This window comes from Somniosus microcephalus, chromosome 1, assembly GCF_052327205.1.
Source record: "Somniosus microcephalus isolate GS21.2 chromosome 1, FLI_Smic_1.0, whole genome shotgun sequence".
NCBI classification, from domain to species: Eukaryota; Metazoa; Chordata; class Chondrichthyes; order Squaliformes; family Somniosidae; genus Somniosus; species Somniosus microcephalus.
Window position 1 is genome coordinate 50,812,611 of NC_140987.1, and position 25,075 is coordinate 50,837,685.

Genomic DNA, 25,075 nt, shown 5'->3' on the forward strand with positions numbered 1-25,075 from the left:
TTTATGTGTCCTTGTTTCCCACACTTGTAGCACTTTTCCTCCAGAAACCGGCATCCACTCGCCAGGTGATCGCCCTTGCATCTATAACATGCCTTCACATGCTCACATTGTGGTTTCTGACGCATGTTCAACTTGTGCATAACAACCTGACCTGCAACTTGCGTAGCATTAGCCCTGTCTGAACCCTGTATTTCTTTTACATCTCGGTTCGCTGTCTCTATGGCTTGAGCAAGTTCCAATGCTTTTTCATAAGTAAGCCCAGTCTCGGATAATAATCTGCGCTGCATTCAGTCGTCCATTATGCCGCAAACTAGCCTATCTCTCAGCATTTCCTTCAGGTTGTTCCCATAATTGCAATCTTGTGCTAATTTACGCAACACCGCTACATAGTCCATTACGCTCTCTTCCTCTTTCCTGTTCCTTGAATTAAACTTGAACCGCTGTACAATCTCACTAGGCTTAGGTTTGAAATGTTCTTTTAGCAAAGCCACTAATTCAACAATTGATTTGTCTCCAGGCTTTTCAGGACTGAGCAGATTTTTCATCAAACTGTAGGTTTGGCTTCCCACTGAACTAAGCAGAATGGCTTTCCTATTTCCGGCATCATTTATTTCATTTGCTTCGAAAAAATAACCCAACACTTCACAGTATTCTTCCCAGGTTTGTGCTTGAATATCAAAAGCGGAAACCATTCCTACCGTGGCAGCCATGCTCTCTTCCAGCTTGTAGCTAACTTTAGCTCGTGATTTTGTTGTTTAAACGTCCCGGCAGACTTTTCTTCTTTATGCAGGGTCCTTAAGTTGCCTCGTCGCCAAATGTGATAAATCCAGAAAGTGGAACAAGGAACTCAAAGAGGCTAGATGTTAGAATTAACACGAGTACTTTATTTACAACTGGGAAAGACATTTACAGACAGCCTGCATCAGCATCCTGGCATTCCACCTTGTGCTGACTGTAAGGGGTTTTCCTCGAGAGATTTCCCTGAGGTTTCTCTCTCTAGAGGCCTCTCTCTCTTGCACAGTAAAACCTTGAGTGGTTCGACCCACTCGCCCCTTAGATTCTATACACTGGACTTAGGGGCAGGAACTACAATGTAGAGAAAACTCTTGTCGACCAAGTTTGATGAAACAAAATGAAATTTTATTGCATAAGGAAAAATATCAAATCAAATGCAAGCAGATAAGAGAGTACATGGGAGGGAAAAACACAAAACAAATCATAATGACACAGTGCTAACTAAGGCAAATACAGGCATCTTATACTCTACAAAGATCATCATGAAATAAGGAAACACACGGAACATCGAGGGACAACAACTCATGTTAATTGTACCCTTAAATCCACCCACTTATTAAACCTATCTAGATCTGATTGTGAAGGGCCAGAAACATGCTCACCAATCCCACTAGGAAGTGCAAGGTTTTGAACCAGTCTGCGTTTGATCCTTTCAGGCTTTCCATCTCCACGTGGATCGTGGAGCCCCTGCGAGCTGCGCCACACCTCTCTCCTGAGGTGGGGGTCGGGGGCAGCTGGACACCGGCGGGCCTGGATGTCGGCGGGGTCAAGGATCGCCGGCTCGACCCTGGTTAGAGGAGCCTTGGGCTGGCTCCCATCGCTTCTTCAGTTTATTTTTATCTCTTCTCCTTCCAACCGGGGTGGCTGGAAGGTTTCTTCTCTTGGGGTTTTTATTTTTTGTTTCTTCTCCCAAGTTGGGCCGATGCCCTCTTGTTCCGGCAATGGCCCGGGGATGGGTGATGATCTCCCGATGTGTTTCCCCGGGGTGGGACGCCGGCTTCGAAACGGCCTTCTTGATGTTGGCTTGGTTCTTCTTCCTCCTCCGATGGTGGAGAGGAGTTTGCTGATCTTCTCCCGAAGCGACTCCTCTTCACCCACCAGTTCTCTCTCCGAAGCTGTGTCTGTGTTCAAGCTTTTTCCCAACTGCCGAAAAGTCTTCCAGATATACCTTTCTTCCAGAAGCTTCCGTCTCCCGCCCAAAATCAGGTTAGTCTTTGTTTAACTTTTGGCGGGCTGGGAACACAGCGGGGTAGTTATTATATTTTAAAATATTTTAAACGGCCGGTAAAGGCCCATCTCTGGTCTGGAATGACCTTCATTGTTTTTAATGTCCTGCTGATCTCGTTATCTAGTCCTGGGTGCTGTTCCCATGAATATGAAATTGTCCCCTTTTGTCTGGGTCAACATTTAGATGGCCTCTGTCTCCAGGCCGATCTTGACTGGATCTGCATCTAATCCATATGTATACGTGTGGGTCTGGTTTCGTTCTCTCAGAAACGGCTTCCAGAACTTACTGTGGGTTGAATCCACAAAGCTCTCTGAGGTTGCGCAGGAACCATTTTAAAGTGTCCCAATAAGCTGGTCACATGGTAAGGTGGCCATTTTGTATGCCCCTTTTTCTGGGCTTCTTTTAAAACAGTCTTTAAAATCACAGCCTCTTCTGCCATTTGACCCTTATTAATACAAAGTCCAATTTTGTGAATCCTACACTCCCCCCTGATGATACTGGAACTTGCTTGAAGTATCATAATTCTGGGTGAGCAAAATTTTCTGACTTTCCACAATCTAACCATCCCCAGTATTTACCTATCTATGACCCCACGACACATGCATTTCCCATTTCAGAAAAATCTAGTGTACATTAAGCATCTATAGATGGCAATATCTTGGAGTTAAAATCTAACAACTTACTTCCAGGCGTGGAGGGGGGGCCTTATACCCCTACATCACCTAGTGTATACACATTACTTTCTAATAATAACATCAGATCTAATAAAACTTCAATAATAAAATAAAGTACACACACAAAAATCACAATGCACATGAATACATGTCAAAAATAATAGAGGCGGGAGGGAAAACTTAAATTTTATACACAGCAGCAAAATCTAAACGGGTGTCTCTTCTTCTACCCGCACATAATGCTCCCTCCATTCCCCTCTATTCTCATACTTTTGCGAATGTTTGACCTTTTTACAGTGTACAAACAGTAAATAAACTACAATGACAACCTGGCACACTACAAGAATGTGGGAGGCTATCCTAATCCAAGAAGGGACTTCTATATTAGTGAACAGGCCCCACCACAGTGGGGTCACTATATCCAATATGTTTGCCCCTATCTCTAAAGTCTTCTGCTCCAGTGTGTAGAAGTGTTTCTGTGAAACAACAACGGCTTTTAATATCTTGGTGAGGTGTTCAGGGAGAGGGGGAATGATATATCCAAAATGTGCAATGAATCGCTACAGATCGGTGAAATTCTCTTTCACAGTGATGTGAACAGTGGAAGGTTCAGGAATGGGGACAATTCGCTCTTGGGGCACTTGAACTTCTGCCCTGGGCTTGAAACAGAAGCTGCTGTCACTAACCGGACACCAAACGCGCTGTCCATGCTGGTAGTGGGGCGCTGCAGTGGTGACACAGTATGTCCCACCTCCTATATATGCCACCTGTGGGGGCACATGGCCTTGTGCCATTGCCTCCATGGTGCAATTTATAGGCTTCGCGCCAGCAGTTCTGAACCCGCACTGTGGTTTTGAGTGGGCATTCAAGTGCTGGGGACACAGGATGATGTGTGCTCCCCGGCTCCGGCACCCCGAGAGGTCGGTACCTGTCATTGCATGCTCCCATCGAATGACGTAAGGTGGGACCCCCATGTAGCGAATGTGCGCACCCCCCTGAATGATTCCAATGTTCTCCACCCTGTATACCGGGGCAGGTTTTGCTGTCTTTCCCATCACCGGCATTCTTACCACTATACCCATAATGGTGTGATTAGACCGTCCACAGTCCACTGGGACTGGGTAGGCCCCTGAAGCTAGTCCGAGCTGGCACGGACTCAATGTATTCTCAAAAGGGTGGAGGGCTGCGAGGTGCTTGTTGCTGATCCAGGAGGGGACTAAACCTTGTTTCAAATCCTCCAGGTTACTGCGGCCCTCGCCCAGTAACCACGCCCCGTACAGCACACAAGTTTCGTTCTGCGCAGCCTGATCGGACGCATTCCGATCCTCCCTGAAGAGAGCATTTACCGTTCTGGCGTGTTTCTCCAGCTCAGCTATTATCTCTTTTAAGTGTAGTGTCATGGCCTGGTCCTCATGTAACTCAGAACTCACTACCTTATTCTCATCAGTCAGTATCTTTCTTAACTGTGTTTTTAAACCATTGATCTGGGTTTGCAGCTCCACGTCATCCAGTGTGTTGATGACGGAAGTTCCTGTATTAAAAGCTGTGAAAATATCATTTACTGCACCCCTTCTTTGTCTCCCTATTTTGTCCAAGACCTCATGTGGTGTGGTGTACAATTCGGCTCTGTCGACATCGGCAAAGTCGAATTCGTAAAACTGTTTAAACATGTTTGTTAACAGGACCTGGTATAATTGCTCCATTTCCCTGGAGCACCACTCTGGCAATCGTACCTCGGTGAGGTTTAAAATCACCGAAGCCACCGCGTAGTGGACCCCTTGGTACAGTACCTGACCTGTGGGTACCAATACCAATCCGTTCCCGGGTCCCTTTGTCATGGTGGGGCACCCTTCCTTGAGGGCTTTAGCTACTGGAACTGTGGGCAGGGGCTTGCAGGGTCGGGTGATGAGTTCTGTGGCGTTTACTGGGATCTGAGAATATGGGACTCCGCACGCCCGTGTGCTGACATCCCACTTCATTCCTTGCCCAGCATCCTGCCACTGTCGTTGGAAAAAGATGGAGACGCCTGTGGGGCAAGCGCGTTCTGAACCCCACATACAGATGTAGATCCCCTCATCTGGTTCCCACCATTTGTCCCAACAGACACTCAACCCCCCATGAGTTCCCGTTATTGTCCGATGGGTGTTATTACCCAGTCTCTCCCACTCCACAGTGGAATTCTTCATGGTGCTGCTCAACTTGCGCAGCCACCACCAATGGTCCAAAGGTACATGTCCCAAACAGTTCAAGCAAATCTTCTTGCCCACGGTGACGCTGATCCTGGGTGCAATGATCCATACCCTGGGGCACATCAGAGACGTTTCTCTGTATGCAAACCCCGTCTGGCTGGAGCATTCAGTAGAGTTCGACCCCTGCCAGCCTGGCCATCTTCCTTCATGGAAGTAGGCAGCAGTCTCTTCAGCATCCCGTGGGCCGGTTCCGTCAGTCGCGATGGGGCCTCTATTGCCAGAGCACCCATAGATGGTAGAGTCCTTAGTGTGGCCCCGATAGGCCCAGCTCCACCCGATCGTCATGAACTCGACGAGGATCCCTCTCATCTTTCTCCTGGTTCCTGCAACAAATCAAACGATATAGCCAGGCTCCCGAGAGATTCTGGCTTAGGTGAAGGCATGATCAGGTCTTTCGACCTCGATCCAAAACTACACACATACTGGGCAGATTTAAAACTACTTAAACTCTAATCCCCTTAATATATTTACACACCTTAAACTTAAACTAAACTTAACTTATGTACAGCGCCGCCCGTCCCCGGGCGGCTTGCCTAATCCCTGATTGAACTGCAGCTTGCCGCTCCCTGTGGCGGGGCTGCAGTGACCAGTGGCTCGGGTTCCCCGCAGCCTTTTGCTGTTAAACGGGGACTGTGTTTTTTCATGGATTTCTGAAGTCAGCGTCTACTGGGGGCGGGGGAATTGGGCCAAGGTTTTACAGGCTGAGGCGTTCGAGTCGACCTGCGAAAAGGTACTTTGGGCGTGGCTCCCTTAGCGAGTGGACCTTCGGGTGGGACCTTAGCTCTCACAGCCCGTGGCTCTTCCACGACTGTGGGCTTCGGCTCCCTCCCCTCAGGCTCCGCCTCTTCGGGAATTGGGCCTGTGGCAGACGGCTCCTCCTCACCTGTCCCTACAGGTGGAGAATCTCTGCCCACAATTTCTACCTCCCCCACGCTCGAGTCGAGGGCGGGATCTCCGTCCTCCGACTCCACCTCCTCCACAATCGTGTCGAGGGCGGGACCTTGTTGTTCGGGCCCCTCCTTGTCCGAGTCCCAGGCCATCGGAGAAAGCTCCCCCCAGGTGGGCGGGACCTCTTCTCCTTCCAAGCAGGCTACAGTGCCTCATCGCGCACCTCAGGCTGAGGATCTTTACCCTCAGACCTGGCTTCGGTTGCTGATGCTCTTGCACCCGGTTTAAACAGTTTGCACTGATTGATGTGAAACCATTTAGTGCGCCGGGGCAACTTCACTGCATATACCATGGGGCTGGCTTTGCCTACAACCTTGTAGGGTCCCCTGTACAGTGGTTCTGAACTCCCCACTTGGGCAGAGTCTCCTACCATGACCTTATCTCCTACTTCCCACTCCTGGGCTCCGGTGGTGGGGATCGATAGATCTTGTACCGATTCCCGTCTGGCTTCATCTATGGCTCTCTCACCAGCGCGGATGTTCAGACCCAGGAATTTCACTTCCTGCTGGCTGATCCGTGCCTTCTTTGGGTTTACTTTGAAACCCTTTCTTCCTAACAGCTCCAATAACTCGGCCAATAGTGGGCCATGCTCCTCTCTTGAGTCTGTGAACAGGAGCAGGTCGTCCACATATTGCACTAGCTGATTGGGCTGACTGAACTCCTTTAAACTCCCTGCCATGCATTGATGGAAAATGCTGGGGCTGTTGTGGAAACCCTGTGGCAAGCAGTTCCAGGTGTACTGTTGCCCTTTAAATGTAAAGGCAAACTTGTACTGATCCTCCCTCCTTAAAGGGATGGACCAAAACCCATTAGAAATATCCAGTACCGTGAACGTGGTCGCGGAGGCTGCAATACTTCCTATCAGGTCGGCAACTGCTGCTACTGTCGGCACGCAGGCTGGGATGTTGCTATTGAGGACTCGGTAGTCCACCATGGCTCTCCAGGAATCGTCTGGCTTCCTCACCGGCCATAACGAAGAGTTCACATGGGTGACTATCGGTCTCAACACGCCCTGCTGCACCAGTGAAGATATTGCTGTCTCCATGTCGGGCTCCGCTTCCCGGGGGAAGTTGTATTGTTTTTGGGGTCGGGCCATGGGGTCTCCGTCTACTCTGACCTCAAACCCGGTGACCCTCCCGCAATTGTGCTTGTGAGTGGCAAACGTCGTCAGGTGGTCACACACGAATGCCTGCAAATCTTGTGGGACGCCTGCGACCATGAGCTCGAGGTCGTAGCCCTCTTTTGGCTTCACGGTACACAGGGTCCCTCTTTCTCCTTCCCCTGGGATGACGACTACCTGGCCCGGCTCACCCTTACCCGTTCGCCAAAGACAATGGTTTCTTAGGTCCACGAGGATTCCGTGTTCGACCAAGAAATCGGACCCGAGGATCCCTTTCCCATTCTCCACCTCCCACTTCATCAGTATACACCTCCACTTGGTGCGGAGTGGTCCTAAATGAATGGAGAGGGGAATGGAATGTGTGCCAGCCTGTTCCTTGCCTGTGAAGCCCGACAGAATATATGGAACTCCGGTGGACAGAGGCGAGGTGGCGGGGCTATCTGTGTGGATCACGGGGCACGATGCCCCCGTATCCAACAAATAGGTCCCTTTTACCTCCTGCACCTCCATCTCCACGAGGGGTCGCCTCCATATATCATATTGCAGCGCACACAAGTAAACGAGCTGCGCCGGCTCTAGTCATTTGGGCACAGCGGTCGGGGTTTCGGGAGCGACAAGACCGGTGGTGACAGCTATTTTCCCCTGCGAAATCATCAGAGACCGCATTGTCTCTATGATCGATTCAATCGCAGCGGGATCCATAACTGCACCAGCTCCTTGTGCTGGGACGGGAGCTACGGCTTGGGTTTGGGCTGGTGCTGGGGCGGCAGTCTGGGCTTGGGCTTGGGCTGTGGGAAATCTCCCTTTATTATCCTTCCACGGATTTCTACAGTCCTTGCGCCAATGTCCATCCTTCCCACACCCATAGCAATTGAGCTTGGCTTGGACAGGGCGATTCCCCCCCTGACGCCACTCCTTGCTTGGGGCTGCGGGTTTTGCCTCATGCACCTTTCCTTTCTGGGGAGGTGTTTCCTGACCCCTACAATTCTTGTACGCTACATTTAGCTGACGGAGTACCGTCTCCTCCGTGACACCGGGACCTTGGGGATCAAACCAAGATCTGGCTAGGGCCCGTATCTCTGGCAAGCTGTTGGTAACCAAGCAACGGAGCCAATGAACCTGCTGTTCGTTGCTCATTACCGCCCGTTCAGGCATACCCAGACAGCTGCGTCGATACACTGGCCACAGCCTTTCTGCGAAAACCCGTGGGGGTTCTCCAGATAGCTGCACGGTCCCTTCCACACGGTCGAACAGACTACCGTTGTCCACTCCCATTACTTCTAAAACTTCCTCCCTGAGATCCGCATACCCTTTCCGTCCCCTCTTACTATCCTCTGAGAGGCACTGAAGGATTGTGCAATCCAGGGAGAAAAGCAACAGTTTCACCTGTTCCTGATCATCACAGTCATTAATGGCTGCTGTTTCCTCTATCTCCCTGAAATGAAGCGAGTGATCTCCCTTTACTGTGAGTCATGCGAGGTGGCTCACCATGGACCTTAATTGCGGGCCAGCGTAGGGCACCACGAGCTGGTTCTGGTGGGGTCCGATACTGCCATCGGCAGCGTTGGGACCGAACCTCTGGTGCCAAGCGGGACACATTGGTGCCGGTCCCGGCTTTGCGACCAGTGGTTCTTCCTCACACTCCACCTCGGCTACCTCCTCATTCACTACCCCCTCCTTTTCCGGCCAAGTCTCACTATAGCTCGGCAGTGCTGAGGGCTCGGTGGCTGGTACCACAACTACCTCAGCTGGAATCGGCTGTTTTGATTCCTTTAAAAAGTCCATGTGACTGGCTTTCGGGCTGACGAGACACACCATGCCTTAACCAGGGCCGTTCTTAGGTCCTCCATGGTCTTTTAGCAGGGGCTGTGGTCTGTGCTCTCAAACCCGTGCTTGAGGGCTAGCTTGTAAGCTGCCTTAACCTCCACTACTCTCTCCTCCTGCGCTCTTAGCTGGTGTGCGAGGCGGGCGTTTTTCTCCCGTATCCTCGTTTCATTAATCTTTGCCTCAGTAACCTGGCACTCCAGGTACTCTATCCTAGCCTGATGTTGACTAGCTACCACTTGGCGTTCCTGATTCAGCGCGTGAAGCGCTGTGATGAGTTTTTCCCCACCCATGGCCTTTTCCTCTATCTCTGCTGCCTGGGTTGTGATCTTGGCTGCCTGTGCTGCAACGACCCGGTCCAAGATCTGGACCTGCTTCTTGTAACACATCAGCCATACTGCCTTCTCCACTGACTTCTTATGCTCTTTGCTCTCTGTCCGCCAGAGATCGGAAATCCACTGTTTAGTGAGATTTACCTTGCCAAAGACATAATCCGCTATCTGCTCATCCATTGCATTTCGACCATTCAAACTTGGACCTACTACATTGCAATCCTGCTGCCAGAGTCCTGCCACGGTCGCCATTTTCTGTAAGGGGTTTTCCTCGAGAGATTTCCCTGAGGTTTCTCTCTCTAGAGGCCTCTCTCTCTTGCACAGTAAAACCTTGAGTGGTTCGACCCACTCGCCCCTTAGATTCTATACTCTGGACATAGGGGCAGGAACTACAATGTAGAGAAAACTCTTGTAGACCAAGTTTGATGAAACAAAATGAAATTTTATTGCATAAGGAAAAATATCAAATCAAATGCAAGCAGATAAGAGAGTACATGGGAGGGAAAACACAAAACAAATCATAACGACACAGTACTAACTAAGGCAAATACAGGCATCTTATACTCTACAAAGATCATCATGAAATAAGGAAACACACAGAACATCGAGGGACAACAACTCATGTTAATTGTACCCTTAAATCCACCCCCTTATTAAACCTATCTAGATCTGATTGTGAAGGGCCAGAAACATGCTCACCAATCCCACTAGGAAGTGCAAGGTTTTGAACCAGTCTGCGTTTGATCCTTTCAGGCTTTCCGTCTCCACATGGAGCGTGGAGCCCCTGCGAGCTGCACCACACCTCTCTCCTGAGGTGGGGGTCGGGGGCGGCAGGACACCGACGGGCCTGGATGTCGGCGGGGTCGAGGATCGTCGGCTCGACCCTGGTTAGAGGAGCCTTGGGCTGGCTCCCATCGCTTCTTCAGTTTATTTTTATCTCTTCTCCCTCCAACCGGGGTGGCTGGAAGGTTTCTTCTCTTGGGGTTTTTATTTTTTGTTTCTTCTCCCAAGTTGGGTCGATGCCCTCTCGTTCCGGCAACGGCCCGGGGATGGTCGATGATCTCCCGATGTGTTTCCCCGGGGCGGGACGCCGGCTTTGAAACGGCCTTCTTGATGTTGGCTTGGTTCTTCTTCCTCCTCCGATGGTGGAGAGGAGTTTGCTGATCTTCTCCCGAAGCGACTCCTCTTCACCCACCAGTTCTCTCTCCGAAGCTGTGTCTGTGTTCAAGCTCTTTCGCAACTGCCGAAAAGTCTTCCAGATATACCTTTCTTCCAGAAGCTTCCGTCTCCCGCCCAAAATCAGGTTAGTCTTTGTTTAACTTTTGGCGGGCTGGGAGCACAGCGGGGTAGTTATTATATTTTAAAATATTTTAAACGGCCGGTAAAGGCCCATCTCTGGTCTGGAATGACCTTCATTGTTTTTAATGTCCTGCTGATCTCGTTATCTAGTCCTGGGTGCTGTTCTCATGAATATGAAATTGTCCCCTTTTGTCTGGGTCAACATTTAGATGGCCTCTGTCTCCAGGCCGATCTTGACTGGATCTGCATCTAATCCATATGTATACGTGTGGGTCTGGTTTCGTTCTCTCAGAAACGGCTTCCAGAACTTACTGTGGGTTGAATCCACAAAGCTGTCTGAGGTTGCGCAGGAACCATTTTAAAGTGTCCCAATAAACTGGTCACATGGTAAGGCGGCCATTTTGTATGCCCCTTTTTCTGGGCTTCTTTTAAAACAGTCTTTAAAATCACGGCCTCTTCTGCCATTTGACCCTTATTAATACAAAGTCCAATTTTGCGAATCCTACAGACCTATACAGGAAGCAAACCTCTGCCCTTAACAGGAAGCAAACCTCTGACCTTAGTAGCAGCAGAAATGTAAAAATGTAACGAAGTTAAGATTTGAGAATAAGGATCTCTGAGAATAAGAATTGTAAGCTATTTGTATTTTGAACAGTTAAAGTTGTGATTGAATCACCAGCTGTTAGCTGCTTGTCGGTTCTTTAATAAATCTATATATTTTTATAATTGTCTCACATTGTATTTCTGTATCAAACTCTCAAACTCAATCTCTGTACACTCTTTTGTAAGGAGTTGCAGAATTCTGGGTGGGGGTTGTGTGAACTGGATTGTAGGGCTGGAGAAAGTTGCAGAGGTAAGTTGAAGTGATGCCATAAAAAGAACTTGCATTTCTATAGCACCTTTCACAACCTCAGAACATTCCAAAGTGCTTTACAGCCATTGAAACACTTTTGCAATGTAGTCACAGTTGTAATGTTGAAAATGTTGCAGTCAATTTGTGCAGAGCAAGGTCCCACAAACAACAATGAAATAAATGACCAAGTCATCTGTGTTAGGTGAGGGTTGAGGAATAAACGTTATCCAGGAGGCAGATGTAAAGTTGGTGAGGATTTTGAATCACTGAGCTAGGCCAGGCCAGCTGGGAAAATTGGAAAAGTTCAGCTTGAAGGTGACAAAGGCTTGAATGAAGGTTTCTCCAGTGGCAGGGAGGAGGTAGGGACAGACACAGGCATTGTTTGGAGGTGGAAATTATCAGTCTAGTGATGGGCTGAATGTGAGGTTTGAAGCTCAGACAAGAGACAAGCATTGTTCTGAGGCTCTGCACAGTCAGGTTCAGCCTCAACAAGTATTCAGGCAGTAGAGTGGAATTGGAGGATGAGGGTTAAAGGGCTTGTGGTGACAACCAAACAGGAACGCCCAGTTTTGAAGAAGGGTCCAACCCGAAATGTCAACTCAAATTTCTCTCCACGGATGTTGCCTGACCTGCTGAGTTTTTCCAGCATTTTCTGTTGTTATTTAGGATGCCTTCAGTCTTGCCAACATTCAGCTGCAGGAAGTGCTGGTTAATCCATGACATGTTGAAAAGACAATCAGACAGCAATAGCAAGGTTTGACCATGAGGAATTAGAGAGGTCTATAGATGAAATCTTAGGGGATGCGCAAAGTGGCTGATGACACAGAAGGCTGCATGGGATGAGATGTGTTGGCTACATTAGGACAAGCAAGAATGTAACCAATGTAACATGGTAGTATCAGCTGTGGCTTAGTTGGTAGCACACTTGCCTCTGAGTCAGAAGGTTGTGGGCTAGGTTGACACTCCAGTGCAGTGCTGTACTGTCGGAGGTGCTGTCTTTCGGATGAGACATTAAACCGAGGCCCCGTCTGCTCTGTCAGGTAGACATAAAAGATCCCGTGGCACTATTTCGAAGAAGAGCAGGGGAGTTATCCCCGGTGTCCTGGCCAATACTTATCCCTCAACCAACATAACAAAAACTGATTATCTGGTCATTATTACATTGCTGTTGTGGGACCTTGCTGTGTGCAAATTGGCTGCTGCATTTCCCACATTACAACAGTGACAACACTTCAAAAGTACTTCATTGGCTGTAAAGCGCTTTGAGATGTCCGGTGGCCGTGAAAGGCGCTTTATAAATGCAAGTCTTTCTTTTTTCTTGTCATGCCAATAGGTGGCACTCTAATTCGCTTTTCAATATCTAATGACAAGACAGTCTAGTAACAATTACCCATCATGACACTGGCTGGTTGTGTATTATCTTTTTCCCACAAGTCAAATATTCAGGCAGTAGAGTGGAATTGGAGGACGAGAGGTAAAGAGCTTGTGGTGACAACCAAACAGGATGCCTTCAGTCTTGCCAACATTCAGCTGGAGGAAGTGCTGGTTAATCCATGACATGTTGGAAAGACAGTCAGACAGCAATAGCAAGGTTTGACCATGAGGAATTGGAGAAGTCCATGGATGAAATCTTAGGGAATGCGCAAAGTGACTGTGACAGCACAGAAGGCGGCGGCATTGGATGAGATGTGGTGGCTACATTAGGACAGGTAAGAATGCAACCATAAAAAGATGGTTTCAAATAATTTTTGTATATATTAGAATTTCCATGGTGTTTTCCCGATCTCCCACCATAACTTCAGTGAAGATCATCACTGCAGAAATGGTTATTTACACTGTTCTCTGGAATTTTCACCGATCTTCCGCCGAAGCTACAGCAGGCAATTGGGAGAGGTGCCATGGAAATTCCAGGCATGAACATTTTGTGCAGGCCACACACTTCCTCTTCACAAAATCGTACTTCCTGTGTCGTGATTTTACATTAGAAATGTTCATACAGCATTTTACAATGAGAATTCCAATGCTAAAATGTCAACAATTACCTATAATGATTACTTGTTATGCCAATAGGTGGCACTCTAATTCACTTTTCAATATCTAATGACAAGACAGTCTAATAACAATTACCCATCATGACACTGGCTGGTTGTGTATTATCTTTTTCCCACAAGTCACTCAAAATGCTTTCTGAAATGAAAATCAGCCTTTCTTCTTAATAACTGAAAATGATAATGTTCAAAAATAGTTTCAAAGAAAATAAAAGATTCAAATAATAGCCAAATTCCACAGTAACACGATAAAACATATCCAGTGAATTGTCTTTTGTGTGTTTTAACGCCTTTATTAAGTTTTTACTTGAATGCATCAGTCTCTCCCAAAAGCCGAGGCTTAGAATTGATATCTTCCCCAGAGCTGTAACTCTGTGTGCTGAAAACAAATCATGCAGTATGACTATGTACCCAATGGGTGCGATCTTGCCAGCCCTGGGAGGCGGGACTGCCAGGCAAATGGCAGAATCTGGAGGCAGGTGCCCATCCCGCCCCCCAACCTGCCTCCGTGCCATCTTGCCAGCAGGCGGGTAGCTGACCCGCGCCGGGTCCCGTCTCCTTGGAGGTGGGAAGGGGATTAGTGCCATTTATCTGCCTGTTAACAGGTAGTTAACAGGCAGACAAGAGGATTATCCCCATTTTACCCACACAAGTGCGGGCTTCCCGAAGGCTGCGATCCCCGCCAGGGTCACTGAGGCAAGCAGTGGGTCTGCGGGGGTCGGAGGGGTGCAAAAGTGCACTGTGAAGGTAAGTGATGGGTGCAAGTGTGGAGAGGTGAGTATGTGAGGTGAGTGGAAAGTGTTAGAAAAAGTTTACTTACCTTTGTTTCTTCCTGCAGGCTTCAAGAGTTGGGGATGCGGAGAGTCTCGCATCTCCACGGCAGAGATGACAGATGGCTGCTGCATTCTCCAATGCAACAACCATCTAATTTCTGCTAAAGAAAGAGGTTTGATGTGTCTTGAATTCATGAACTCATCAAACTACATAGAATGTCAATGTTTCACAGCTTCACAGAGCTGTCAAACGATGACAATTCATCTGTCTAAAATTTTTGACAGATGAAACGTCATACGCTGACATTCTCTGTAATCGGCTTCCCCTTAATTGGCCTGCTAAATCTGCTGAGCGGGCTTAACAAGGTCAATCAAGGGAAAATAGCGTGGGTTGGCCAGAAGTCAATGGAGGCGGGACTAAAACCCGACAAGTGGGAGTCCCGCCTCCAGGATATCCACCAAAATCAAATAAAAGTACCTTTTGATTCCCGAGACTCAAAGAGTTAAAAACTTACAGAGCCTGCCTCTGAAGAGTGAGAGAATCGCTTGCCCCTTCCAGTGACTTCTGGCTTCCTATCTGAAAGTTCTATATTTTATACCCTTTCTCAGTGGTATATCCTTTGAAGGTTTCTGCTGATGTAAGCTAATTATCTCTAGTCATATTTCTGTTTACTTTTTTCTATTTTTACTGTCAATTCAGCTGTTAGCTTGCAGAATTCTATCTGCTATGTAGGTGTTCAAAGCTTATCATAAGAAACGGTTATAAGAGTTGTATTTATTTGATGCTATTCTTACAAAGGTTTTCTATTCATTTCTTAAATCACCTTAGCTGGTTGGAAGCAGACGTCATGTCTCCTAGTTTCATTTGATGTGATATTTATGAAGGCGTATGGTTCTATAATGTTCTGAGTTTCTGTTTCCCGAAGTGTTGGTTTTATGACACCTTAACATTATACTATTGTGCTCCGTCATGTGCCTGTTTCCAAAGTGTTGGTTTAAAACAATTTAATTGGATTATGTTTTATTGTGTTTTTTCCAAAGGTTAGACTTTCTGGAAGCTCCAACCTGCTGGTTCAATAGGGCCATTGTTTCATTGTCAGCAACCCATTCCCATTTCAAAAGCTTATATGGTGTTTACAGCTTTGTGTCAACAACTCATCTTATCTCAAAAGCCTGTATTCTGTTTACAGCCTGTGTCATTGAGGTGTTTAGATTTTTAAACCCAGTTTTCATGTTTTAATAAAGTCAGAATTCTGTTCATAGAATGGTGTATTTCTTGGAATATGGCTATTTCCTTTACAACCCTGAGGGCTGGATTTTCATTCAGAAGTCGGGAAGGAGGCGGGACTACAACTTTCGGGTTGTAGTCCTGCCTCCATTGAGATGCAGCCAATCCACGCGATTTTCACTTGATTGACCTTGTTGAACCTGCCCAGCGGGCTCAGCAGGCCAATTAAGGGCTACCCGGCCACAGGTGACGTCACAGACTGAAATTTCATCTGTCAAGATGTGTTGACAGATGAAATATCAGTGTTTCACAGCTGCTTGAAGCTGTCAAACACTGACAGTCTTACTTCTAACCTGAGTCCTTCTCCACAGACTCAGTTAGAAATCTCACCGGCACTGAAAGCTGCAGGCTGTCACTTTTGACAGATCGCAGCCATTCTGCTTTCTGTGCTGGCTGAATGATGGACTCCCGAAGCCTAGAGGAAGGAAGGCTGTAAAGGTAAGTACAGGTAATTTAAACTTCTTTACATACTTTAGACACACCAAACACACTTACCTTTGCACTCATGCACCCATCACTCACCGGAACACCGACATCTCGACCCCTCCAAGCCCTTCAACCCGACGGCCCGACTCTTCTAACCTGGCATGATTTGGAGCCGTCGGGAATCCCACATGACAACCTTCAAAATAGGGATTAGGCTAAAAGCTGCCTGTTAACTACCTGTTAACAGGCAGTTAATTGGCACTAATCCTTTCCCGCCTCGGGTCGGCGAGTCCCAGTGCGAGGCGGGTACCCGCCTCCTTTGAAACTTACATGGAGGCGGGTTTTGGGCAGGATGGTGTCGGGACCCCCGAATTCGGGATTTTAGCCCCCCGCACGCCTAAAAGCCCGCTTCACGGCACACTGAAAATCGACCCCTAAGTCAAAATTACCCCCATTGTGTGTTCTTCCCCTCCACCATCAGTGGCAAAGCTTTCAACCATCATGCCCTGCATTTTCAAATTCTCTTTTGAACCTCTGCATCTTCCTATCTCTCTCCCCATCTTCAAAAGGCTGCTGCAACTAAGCCTTTTTGACCGTACCTTTGATCATCTCTTCTAACCTTCTCCCAGTCCAATCTTCCTCACAGTGAAGTGCCGTGAGACATTTCACAACATTAAAGGCGTTATATAAGTGTGAGTTGTCATCAGAATTTCTATAATTGTCTACATACAGTCAGCAGGCCAATCTTTTACAGAACATCGAAAAGTTTATTTTTTTTCTGTTTTATTGTAGGATGATTACATCCATCGGGTACTTTGTTTTAACCCTGGGAACTCCCAACATGCATGGAGACCCTTACGTCAACTGCTTTATTTCTGCAATCAGTGAAATTGTAGCATACACAATTGCATATTGGATGATGCTCAATGCACCTCGACGACTTTCAACTGCTTCCATGTTGCTGCTTGGTGGTGTTATTCTGTTCCTCATTCAATTTATTCCTCCAAGTAAGACCTTTAGAAAACTCTTCTTCACATTTTTGAAATACCAATGGTTATTTGCTTCCCTTTTTCCTGGTGACATTTTTGTTGGCTTTTTAAGTAAAATTGTTTCAAGTGAAAAGAAGGAAGCTGTAGACTGCAGGAAGATATCAATAAATTGGTCAGGTGGGCAGAACAGTGGCAAATGGAATTCAATCCGGAGAAGCGTGAGGTAATGCATTTGGGGAGGGCTAACAAGAAAAGGGAATACACATTAAATGGTAGGATACTGTGTAGTGTAGAGGAACAAAGGGACCTTGGAGTGCATGTCCACAGATCCCTGAAGGTAGCAGGCCAGGTAGATAAGGTGGTTAAGAAGGCATACGGAATGCTTGCCTTTATTAGCCGTGGCATAGAATACAAGAGCAGGGGGGTTATGTTTCAACCGTATAAAACACTAGTTAGGCCTCAGCTAGAGTACTGCGTGCAGTTCTGGTCACCACATTACAGGAAAGATGTGATTGCACTAGAGAGGGTACAGAGGAGATTTACAAGGATGTTGCCGGGAGTAGAGAATCTTAGCTATGAGGAAAGACTGGATAGGCTGGGTCTGTTTTCCTTGGAACAGAGGAGGCTGAGGGGAGACCTTATTGAGGTGTATAAAATTATGAGGGGCCTAGATAAAGTGGATAGAAAGGACCTATTTCCCTTAGCAGAGGGGTCAAAAACCAGGGGTCACAGGTTTAAAGTAATTGGTGGAAGGTTTAGAGGGGATTTGAGGGGAAATTTCTTCACCCAGAAGGTTGTGGGGGTCTGGAACTCACTGCCTGAAAGGGTGGTAGAGGCAGGAACCCTAACCACATTTAAAAAGTACTTGGATGTGCACTTGGGATGCTGTAACCTGCAGGGCTACAGACCAAGAGCTGGGAAGTGGGATTAGGCTGGATAGCTCTTTGTTGGTCGGTGCGGAGATGATGGGCCAAAATGGCCTCCTTCCGTGCTGTAACTTTCTATGATTGTAGGATTCTAAGAAATGTTTTAAGGTAGAAATAGGAGCTCTCAGTGGCGCGATGATAATTGCACCACTCAAGTGATAGCACGGTGGCATAGTGGTTAGCACTGTTGCCTCACAGCACCAGGGACCCGGGTTCGAATCCGGCCTCGGGCGACTGTCTGTGTGGAGTTTGCACATTCTCCCCGTGTTTGCGTGGGTTTCCTCCGGGTGCTCCGGTTTCCTCCCACAGTCCAAAGATGTGCGGGTTAGGTTGATTGGCTATGATAAATTGACCCTTAGTGTTAGGGGGATTAAATACGTGGGGTTACGGGGATAGGGTGGGATATGTGTTGGTGTAGGGGTTACAGGGATTGGGTGGGATATGTGTCGGTGCAGGCTCGATGGGCCGAAATGGCCTCTATCTGCACTGTGGGGTTTCTGTGATTCTGTGATTCTGTGATACTGAGCTATCAGGCCAGGAAAATCCCAGGTTCAGTCCCCAGTCTGTGCTGAGCTTGTTCATGAGCATTAGAAAAAATAAGCAGCTCACCCTTCTTTAGTTCCCCATTACAGCATTTCATTGCCTTGTGAATGATTCCAGAGCTTTTACCTCCACTTACCTTACCTGGAAAGCCATCCCAGATATTGATTAATTTATACTAGATGATCAGTTCCATACTTGCCTTTTTCCAGTCTATACTTTGTCCCATAGAATCACAGATAACTTTAACTAAAAGCCGTGCCCAATATTTATTTTTTCTACATTACTTATACCTGTATTAGGTTTCTTTATCATTCACCTATTTTTTTGGCTGAAGATAACTGATGAGGATTTCCTTTTTATTGTGCCCGGGGAACGCTCAATTCCCGGGAACAGCAAACGTGAAATGAGGTGCAGGGTCATAGAGGCCATTATGCCAAGTCCCTGGCCCCACAATCTTGACCTGGGAATTCCTGGGTTCCCCACTCTGATATAACTGGGCTTGTGTCTGGTGTGATCCCAGCCTAAGTATTACAGTGAAGGGCGCAGGCATTCCTGGCCTCCCACTTCAGCTTCTTCTACATTGGTCCATTGGGTGCTCAAGCAGAGGGGCCCTTGAAAAAAACAGGCATTGGGGTGTGTGCTGGGACTAGCTGTGGATCAAAGGGTCTGCAGGTCTACTGGGGACAACCTGGAGATGGATACACCCCTCTTGACTGTGGCAGAAATTGCTACAACATCAGATAGAATGACCACACCTTTAAGTTTTTTATTAAATAAGATACCTCAGTAAGGAAATCAGGCAGGCGACCAGTTAAAATTGGCCGGGGGACTTACCCGCCGACGTTCCACTCTTTTCCCGCAGTGTTCGATTTTAACCTTCTCTTCTAAATGTGGGTAGAACCAGCAGAGTCCTATTTCAATATACAGATCGGGCTTCGATGCTGTCGCCAGGGCCCAACTGCTATTTTAACCATGGCTCTGAGCAGGGAAACATTTGTGGCTTTCCTGCCAGATCAACCTAACAGTAAGAGGAGCCGGGGCCAGAAGAGGCCCAAAGAGGCAAACCTTTAACATTTTATTCTTTTACTTTCCTCGTGGGGCCAGGAGGGGGAGGAGTGCTTCTCCAGACCACACAAGGAAAGTTTAAGCCTCCCCTGCCCTAGGCTCCCTCCTCAGCCGATCACGAGAGCCTCCTGAAACCCCCTCCTCATGATTTACCCGCGTGCTGGGGACTGTTCCTTTGGTCCACCGCGGTGGTCTCCAGCCACAGATGTTGCGCTCCCACCCACCGGTCAGCCGCCGCTTCCTGCTGGTTTTGGGCGGGAGACTGACCGGGGGCATGCGCATGAGGCCCAGAAGTTAAACCGTCCAGGCATCATGCTACCGATGTCAGGATGGTTTGCTGTACACCTCGCTCGCTTGCCCACTCGATTCCCATCCCGAGTTACAGAGCTTTAGACTCACGTCTCCAGCAAAACAGGAGCAAAGAACAGTTGGATGATTTTTTTCTGTTTGCATGGTTATTATTTGCTCAGTGCCGAACCTATGACTTTTTCTGACTTTGTCTACTCCAACATGGCTGTCAAAGCAGAGGCAAAGCTTTGGTTCTGCACATCCATGGTGTCTGCGCATATTACAGATGTCAATTCGCATGGTGTGTATGTGCGCAGCAGATAGGTAAAGGAGGAAGAGACACAGTTTTTGCTCCCCAGTACAAATGTAGTGCAGATTGCATCACAATTGTACTGATCGTAACACACTAAAGGGGTAAATTGGCTACAATATTGCAGTCACATCTCCAAAAAACAAGCATGGCTCCCCACTGCAGGGATCGTGGGATTATGCAATAAGTAAACATTATGCTTGGAAATCAGAAGAAGTTAATGGAAGTAGGTGTACTTGTAGCATTTTGTATCATCTTGCTGTTCTTATTAAATGTTGCTTAATTTGTTTTTCACAGCTCTTCATATTCTGACAACAGTGTTGGTGATGATTGGAAAGATAGGTATTACAATATCCTTTGCGATAATCTACGTTTTCTCTTCTGAGCTATATCCGACTGTGGTGAGGAGCATGGGGATTGGAGTATGTTCCATGGCATCGAGGATTGGCAGCATAATCTCCCCGTTTTTTGTTTATCTTGGTGAGTGAGGAGTTGAAAGATTATGGGGGGAATTTTTCGGGGGGTCAGCAGGCACGTTTGGTGGCGGGTCGGGTGGGGAAAAAAATGTTTTAACAGTGGATCGGGACCCCCCTGTCAACCCGCCACCATGCGACTTTCCCAGATGTCGGTGTTATGTTCATTAATAACTAGACATTCTTATTATGAACACAGCTAGCTTTTGCTAGTTACTTTATTGAGCCATGTGGACTAGATACAGCATCTTGTAGAGGCTTCCATCTTGACTGCTGCCTTGTGGGTAGCCTAGCCTCATGGGTAATGTAGTCTTATACATACAGCTATATACAGCTCTACTGCTCCACCTAGTGTCCACCACAGAATGACATGTTATTGATCACTACATCCCCCTTTCTTTGGAGGTTTAACAAAATCAATATCACTCAACTTTCAAGAAAACAATAAAGATAATATCAGTAACACTTTTGTTAGTGCGCTATAAACATAAACATTTTCAAAACAGTCAACACATTTGCAAAGCTTTACATTGTACTCAAAGATTAAGTCTATCAGGCTCTTTTACTTCACGTGTGGATCTTCTCAACACGGGTAAGTCTGATGTGTCTTCATGAGATTGTTCTGGCGGTGAATGACAAGATGCATTTGCGGCATTGTCATCAATCCGCTCTTGTATAGATCGAGGTCTCCTTGCGATCTTTGCTTGGAGAGGGTTTCAGTGTTCCCTTCACTCTTCATGCCATAACTTTCAATGTAGTCAATGCACTCTCGAAAAACTGCTGGCAGCTGGATCTCATCATGCAGCATAGTCCTCTCAGCAGCCTCGGCTAATGGAACACCAAAGATTGGCCTGAGGGAAGAAGGAGTATCCACCGGAACTGCTTTCTGCTCTGGTGCAGGCTTCTTCTTTTTCTTTTTCTCTTTCCACTGCTTTTCTTTGACCTTAAAGTCTTTTTCTTTCTTCTTGGAGAAACTAGGCTTTTTGAAGACATATGGATACCCATTGGCCTTTTCATCCTTGATGGGCTCTCTGCTTCATCACCTGAGTCATCTGGTCTGCTTATGGCACAGTTTATACGGTAGACTCTTTTGACCAGTTCTAAGTCCTCACAAGCTTTGTCACCCAGTAGTGAATCAAGCCTTTCAGCCACAACAGAAAACATGAGATGATGCACTTTGTCTTTGACTGTCACTTTAAGTCTGCATACACCTAAGCTATCTATTTTCTGACCATTATAGTCCTTCAGTAGTACTGACTTTTTCTGTATTTTGGGCTTTTCTTTCATATTGTTAATGTCACTCAGACTGATTAAGTTTGCTTTTGCCCCAGTGTCCAGTTTCAATGTAACTAATGCTCCATTTATCTGCAGTGGGATCATCCATTTGTCCTCTTTTACTGCATTAACTTTATGTTCAGCATTGTCTATTTCTGAGGGCTGCACATTTTCTGTATCTTTTTTGATATCGTCACATGACACCATTCCTACAAAAAATGTCTCACTTAAATCAGTGTCCTCAATCACATTAACTCGTTGCCCTTTCGTCGTTTTTACTTTTGAAAAGCATTGTTTGGCAAAGTGATTCTTTCCATTACACTTTGTGCACATTTTTCCAAACGCTGGGCATTGTCTTAACTGGTGTTTGTAACCACAGCGTTTACAATTTAAAATTTCATCCTCCGATTGCTTTTCATTTCTGTTCTGCCCACGTTTCTTCCCCTTGTAGGACACAGCACCGACAGCAGCATTATCACTCATTACATTCGCATCATTATTGATTTCACTGAAAGTCTTCGCGTGATTTCAAGCTAGCTCGCTGGCTTTGCATATTGTCACAGCATTTTCCAAATTTAGTTCGATTTCTCTCAACAGACGTTCCCTGACTTTTTTATCATGAATACCAAACACACTCTGGTCACGAATCATGGATGCTTTGAGTTCAGAGAAATTACATGTCTGTGCTTTCAGTTTCAGATCAGTTATAAAGCTATCAAAAGTCTCATTTTGCTGCTGTGTCCGAGAACAGAAGATATATCTTTCATAGGTCTCATTCTTTTTGGGAGAGCAATGTGCATCAAATTTTTTTAGCACATCTTCTAATTTTTCTCTGTTCTCCACTGGATTAAATACAAATGTATTAAATACCTCTATCGCCTGTGGACCTGCAACCGTAAGCAGCAACGCTATCTTCCTTGCGTCTGGCTTCGTACCGAATCCGATGGCTGCAATGTAGAGTTCGAATTGCTGTTTAAAAGTCTGCCAGTTGTAGTCGATTTTTTCTGTGAGATTCAAACGCTCTGGTGGCTTCAAATTCTCCATTTCGCTTTTCACAATTTTCAGCAGATCTTCACCACCCTGGTACCATGTTATGTTCATTAATAACTAGACATCCTTATTATGAACACAGCTAGCTTTTGCTAGTTACTTTATTGAGCCATGTGGACTAGATACAGCATCTTGTAGAGGCTTCCATCTTGACTGCTGCCTTGTGGGTAGCCTAGCCTCGTGGGTAATGTAGTCTTATACATACAGCTATATACAGCTCTACTGCTCCACCTAGTGTCCACCACAGAATGACATGTTATTGATCACTACAGTCGGGTCTGTCAGGGCTGAACAGACCTGACACGCAGCGGCAGGGGAGGCAATTCAGGTCATGACCTTGGTAACAGCCATTAAAAAGTATTTTGAGCTCACCTTTACATTTTACGAGGTCGCCCGCGAGGTCCACGCTGCTCGGGGATCACATCAGGTAAGGTGGTCAGGAGTTGTATGAGCATGGAATCATCTCTTTACTTGACAGCTGCAAATGTGGTATAACAGCTCCCATCTCACAGCTGTTCACTTTCCAAGTTCAGAAGCTATTGCTTACTGCATTTGGAAGACAGATAGAGCTTTAGGCAGGTTGCAAGTGTTTGGAGCAAACTCTGTATCCAGTGTCACCTCATTGGAACAACCTCTCTCACCATTGACAGTTCACTTCTGTTATCTCAACTTCACTTGCCATCTTTTACATCAGCATCGGTGCCCTTGAAACTATCTCACCTTGGTCCTCAGAGTCCCACCACGATCAGCCCCAACACCAGTAGCATCAGGTACACTAGCAGCACCAACAACAACACCAACCTTCTCCGCAATCAACTGATGCTGCACAGGACACAGGGCATCAGCACCCGAGCACATTGCTGCCCGGGAGGCCAGGGATGGCCTCGCCATGGCCAGATTTACTTCACTTGACGCTGTACACCCTGGCTGCCACATGATATGCCAGGTTGGCACCATCTCACACCAACACCATAAAGCATCCCTACAATGCCCAAGCCATTCCTTTCACACTCGTCACCATTGCGGGGGGTACCATTATGTCTCAGCCTTCACTGCAACTCACTAAACCACTTCCAAAGGTGCACACAGATCTGCCAAGAATGCAAAGTGTTGAAAATAAAGGTTTTAATGTTTGACAAAACATTAACAGAAACTTTACATGAACATTGGCTAAATCACACTTGTGTGTTGTTAGTTGGTATGATTGGACTTGGATGAGGGTGAGTGTGAGGGCTGGCTAGTGAGATGAGGAAGTGATAACGTAGATAGAGAGGGATGGGTGGAGGTGCAAGGTAAGTTGGTGTGAGTAACGAAGTGCTGGAGTAGGGTTGGGAAGGCAGAGTGATAGAATCATAGAATGGTTACAGCACAGAAAGAGGCCATTCGGCCCGTCGAGCCGATGCCGACTCTCTGCAAGAGCACTTCAGCTTGTCCCACTCCCCCGCACTTTCCCCGTAGCCCTGCATTTTTTTTCCTTCAGGTACTTATCCAATTCCATTTTGAAAGCCACGATTGAGTCTGCCTCCACCATCCTTTCAGGCAGTGATTCCAGATCCTAACCACTCGCTGCATAAAAAAGCTTTTCCTCATGTCACCTTTGGTTCTTTTGCCAATCACTTTAAATCTGTGTCCTCTGGTTCTTGACCCTTCCACCAATGGGAACAGTTTCTCTCTATCTACACTATCTAGACCCCTCATGATTTTGAACACCTCTATCAAATCTCCTCTCAACCTTCTCTGCTCTAAGGAGAACAACCCCAGCTTCTCCAGTCTATCCACGTAACTGACATCCCTCGTCCCTGGAATCATTCTTGTAAATCTTTTCTGCACCCTCTCTCAGGCCTTCACATTCTTCCTAAAGTTCGGTGCCCAGTATTGGACACAATACTCCAGTTGAGGCCGAACCAGTGTTTTATAAAGGTTCATCATAACTTCCTCGCTTTTGTACTCTATGCCTCTGTTTATGAAGCCCAGGATCCCGTACGCTTTTTTAACCACTTTCTCAACCTGCCCTGCCACCTTCAACGATTTGTGCACATATACCCCCAGATCTCTCTGTTCATGCACCCACTTTAGGATTGTACCCTTTAGTTTATATTGCCTCTCCTCATTCTTTCTACCAAAAGGTATTACTTCACACTTTCCTGCGTTAAATTTCATCTGCCACGTGTCTGCCCATTCCACCAGTCTGTCTATGTCTTCTTGAAGTCTATCACTATCCTCCTCACTGTTCACTATACTTCCAAGTTTTGTGTCATCTGCAAATTTTGAAATTATGCCCTGTACTCCCAAGTCCAAG

The 25,075-nt window shown here is 46.8% G+C and overlaps 1 protein-coding gene across 2 annotated transcripts in view; it reads left to right on the top strand.

The window, feature by feature from the left end:
* LOC147124060 (organic cation/carnitine transporter 2-like) overlaps nt 1-25,075 on the top strand; it is a 222,377-nt gene that overhangs the window by 172,715 nt on the left and 24,587 nt on the right. For both annotated transcript variants that reach the window (XM_085980315.1, XM_085980305.1), the window contains exons 7-8: nt 16,650-16,864; nt 20,276-20,458. In XM_085980315.1, the coding sequence (XP_085836441.1) occupies nt 16,650-16,864; nt 20,276-20,458 (398 nt within the window). The remainder of the gene's footprint in view (nt 1-16,649; nt 16,865-20,275; nt 20,459-25,075) is intronic.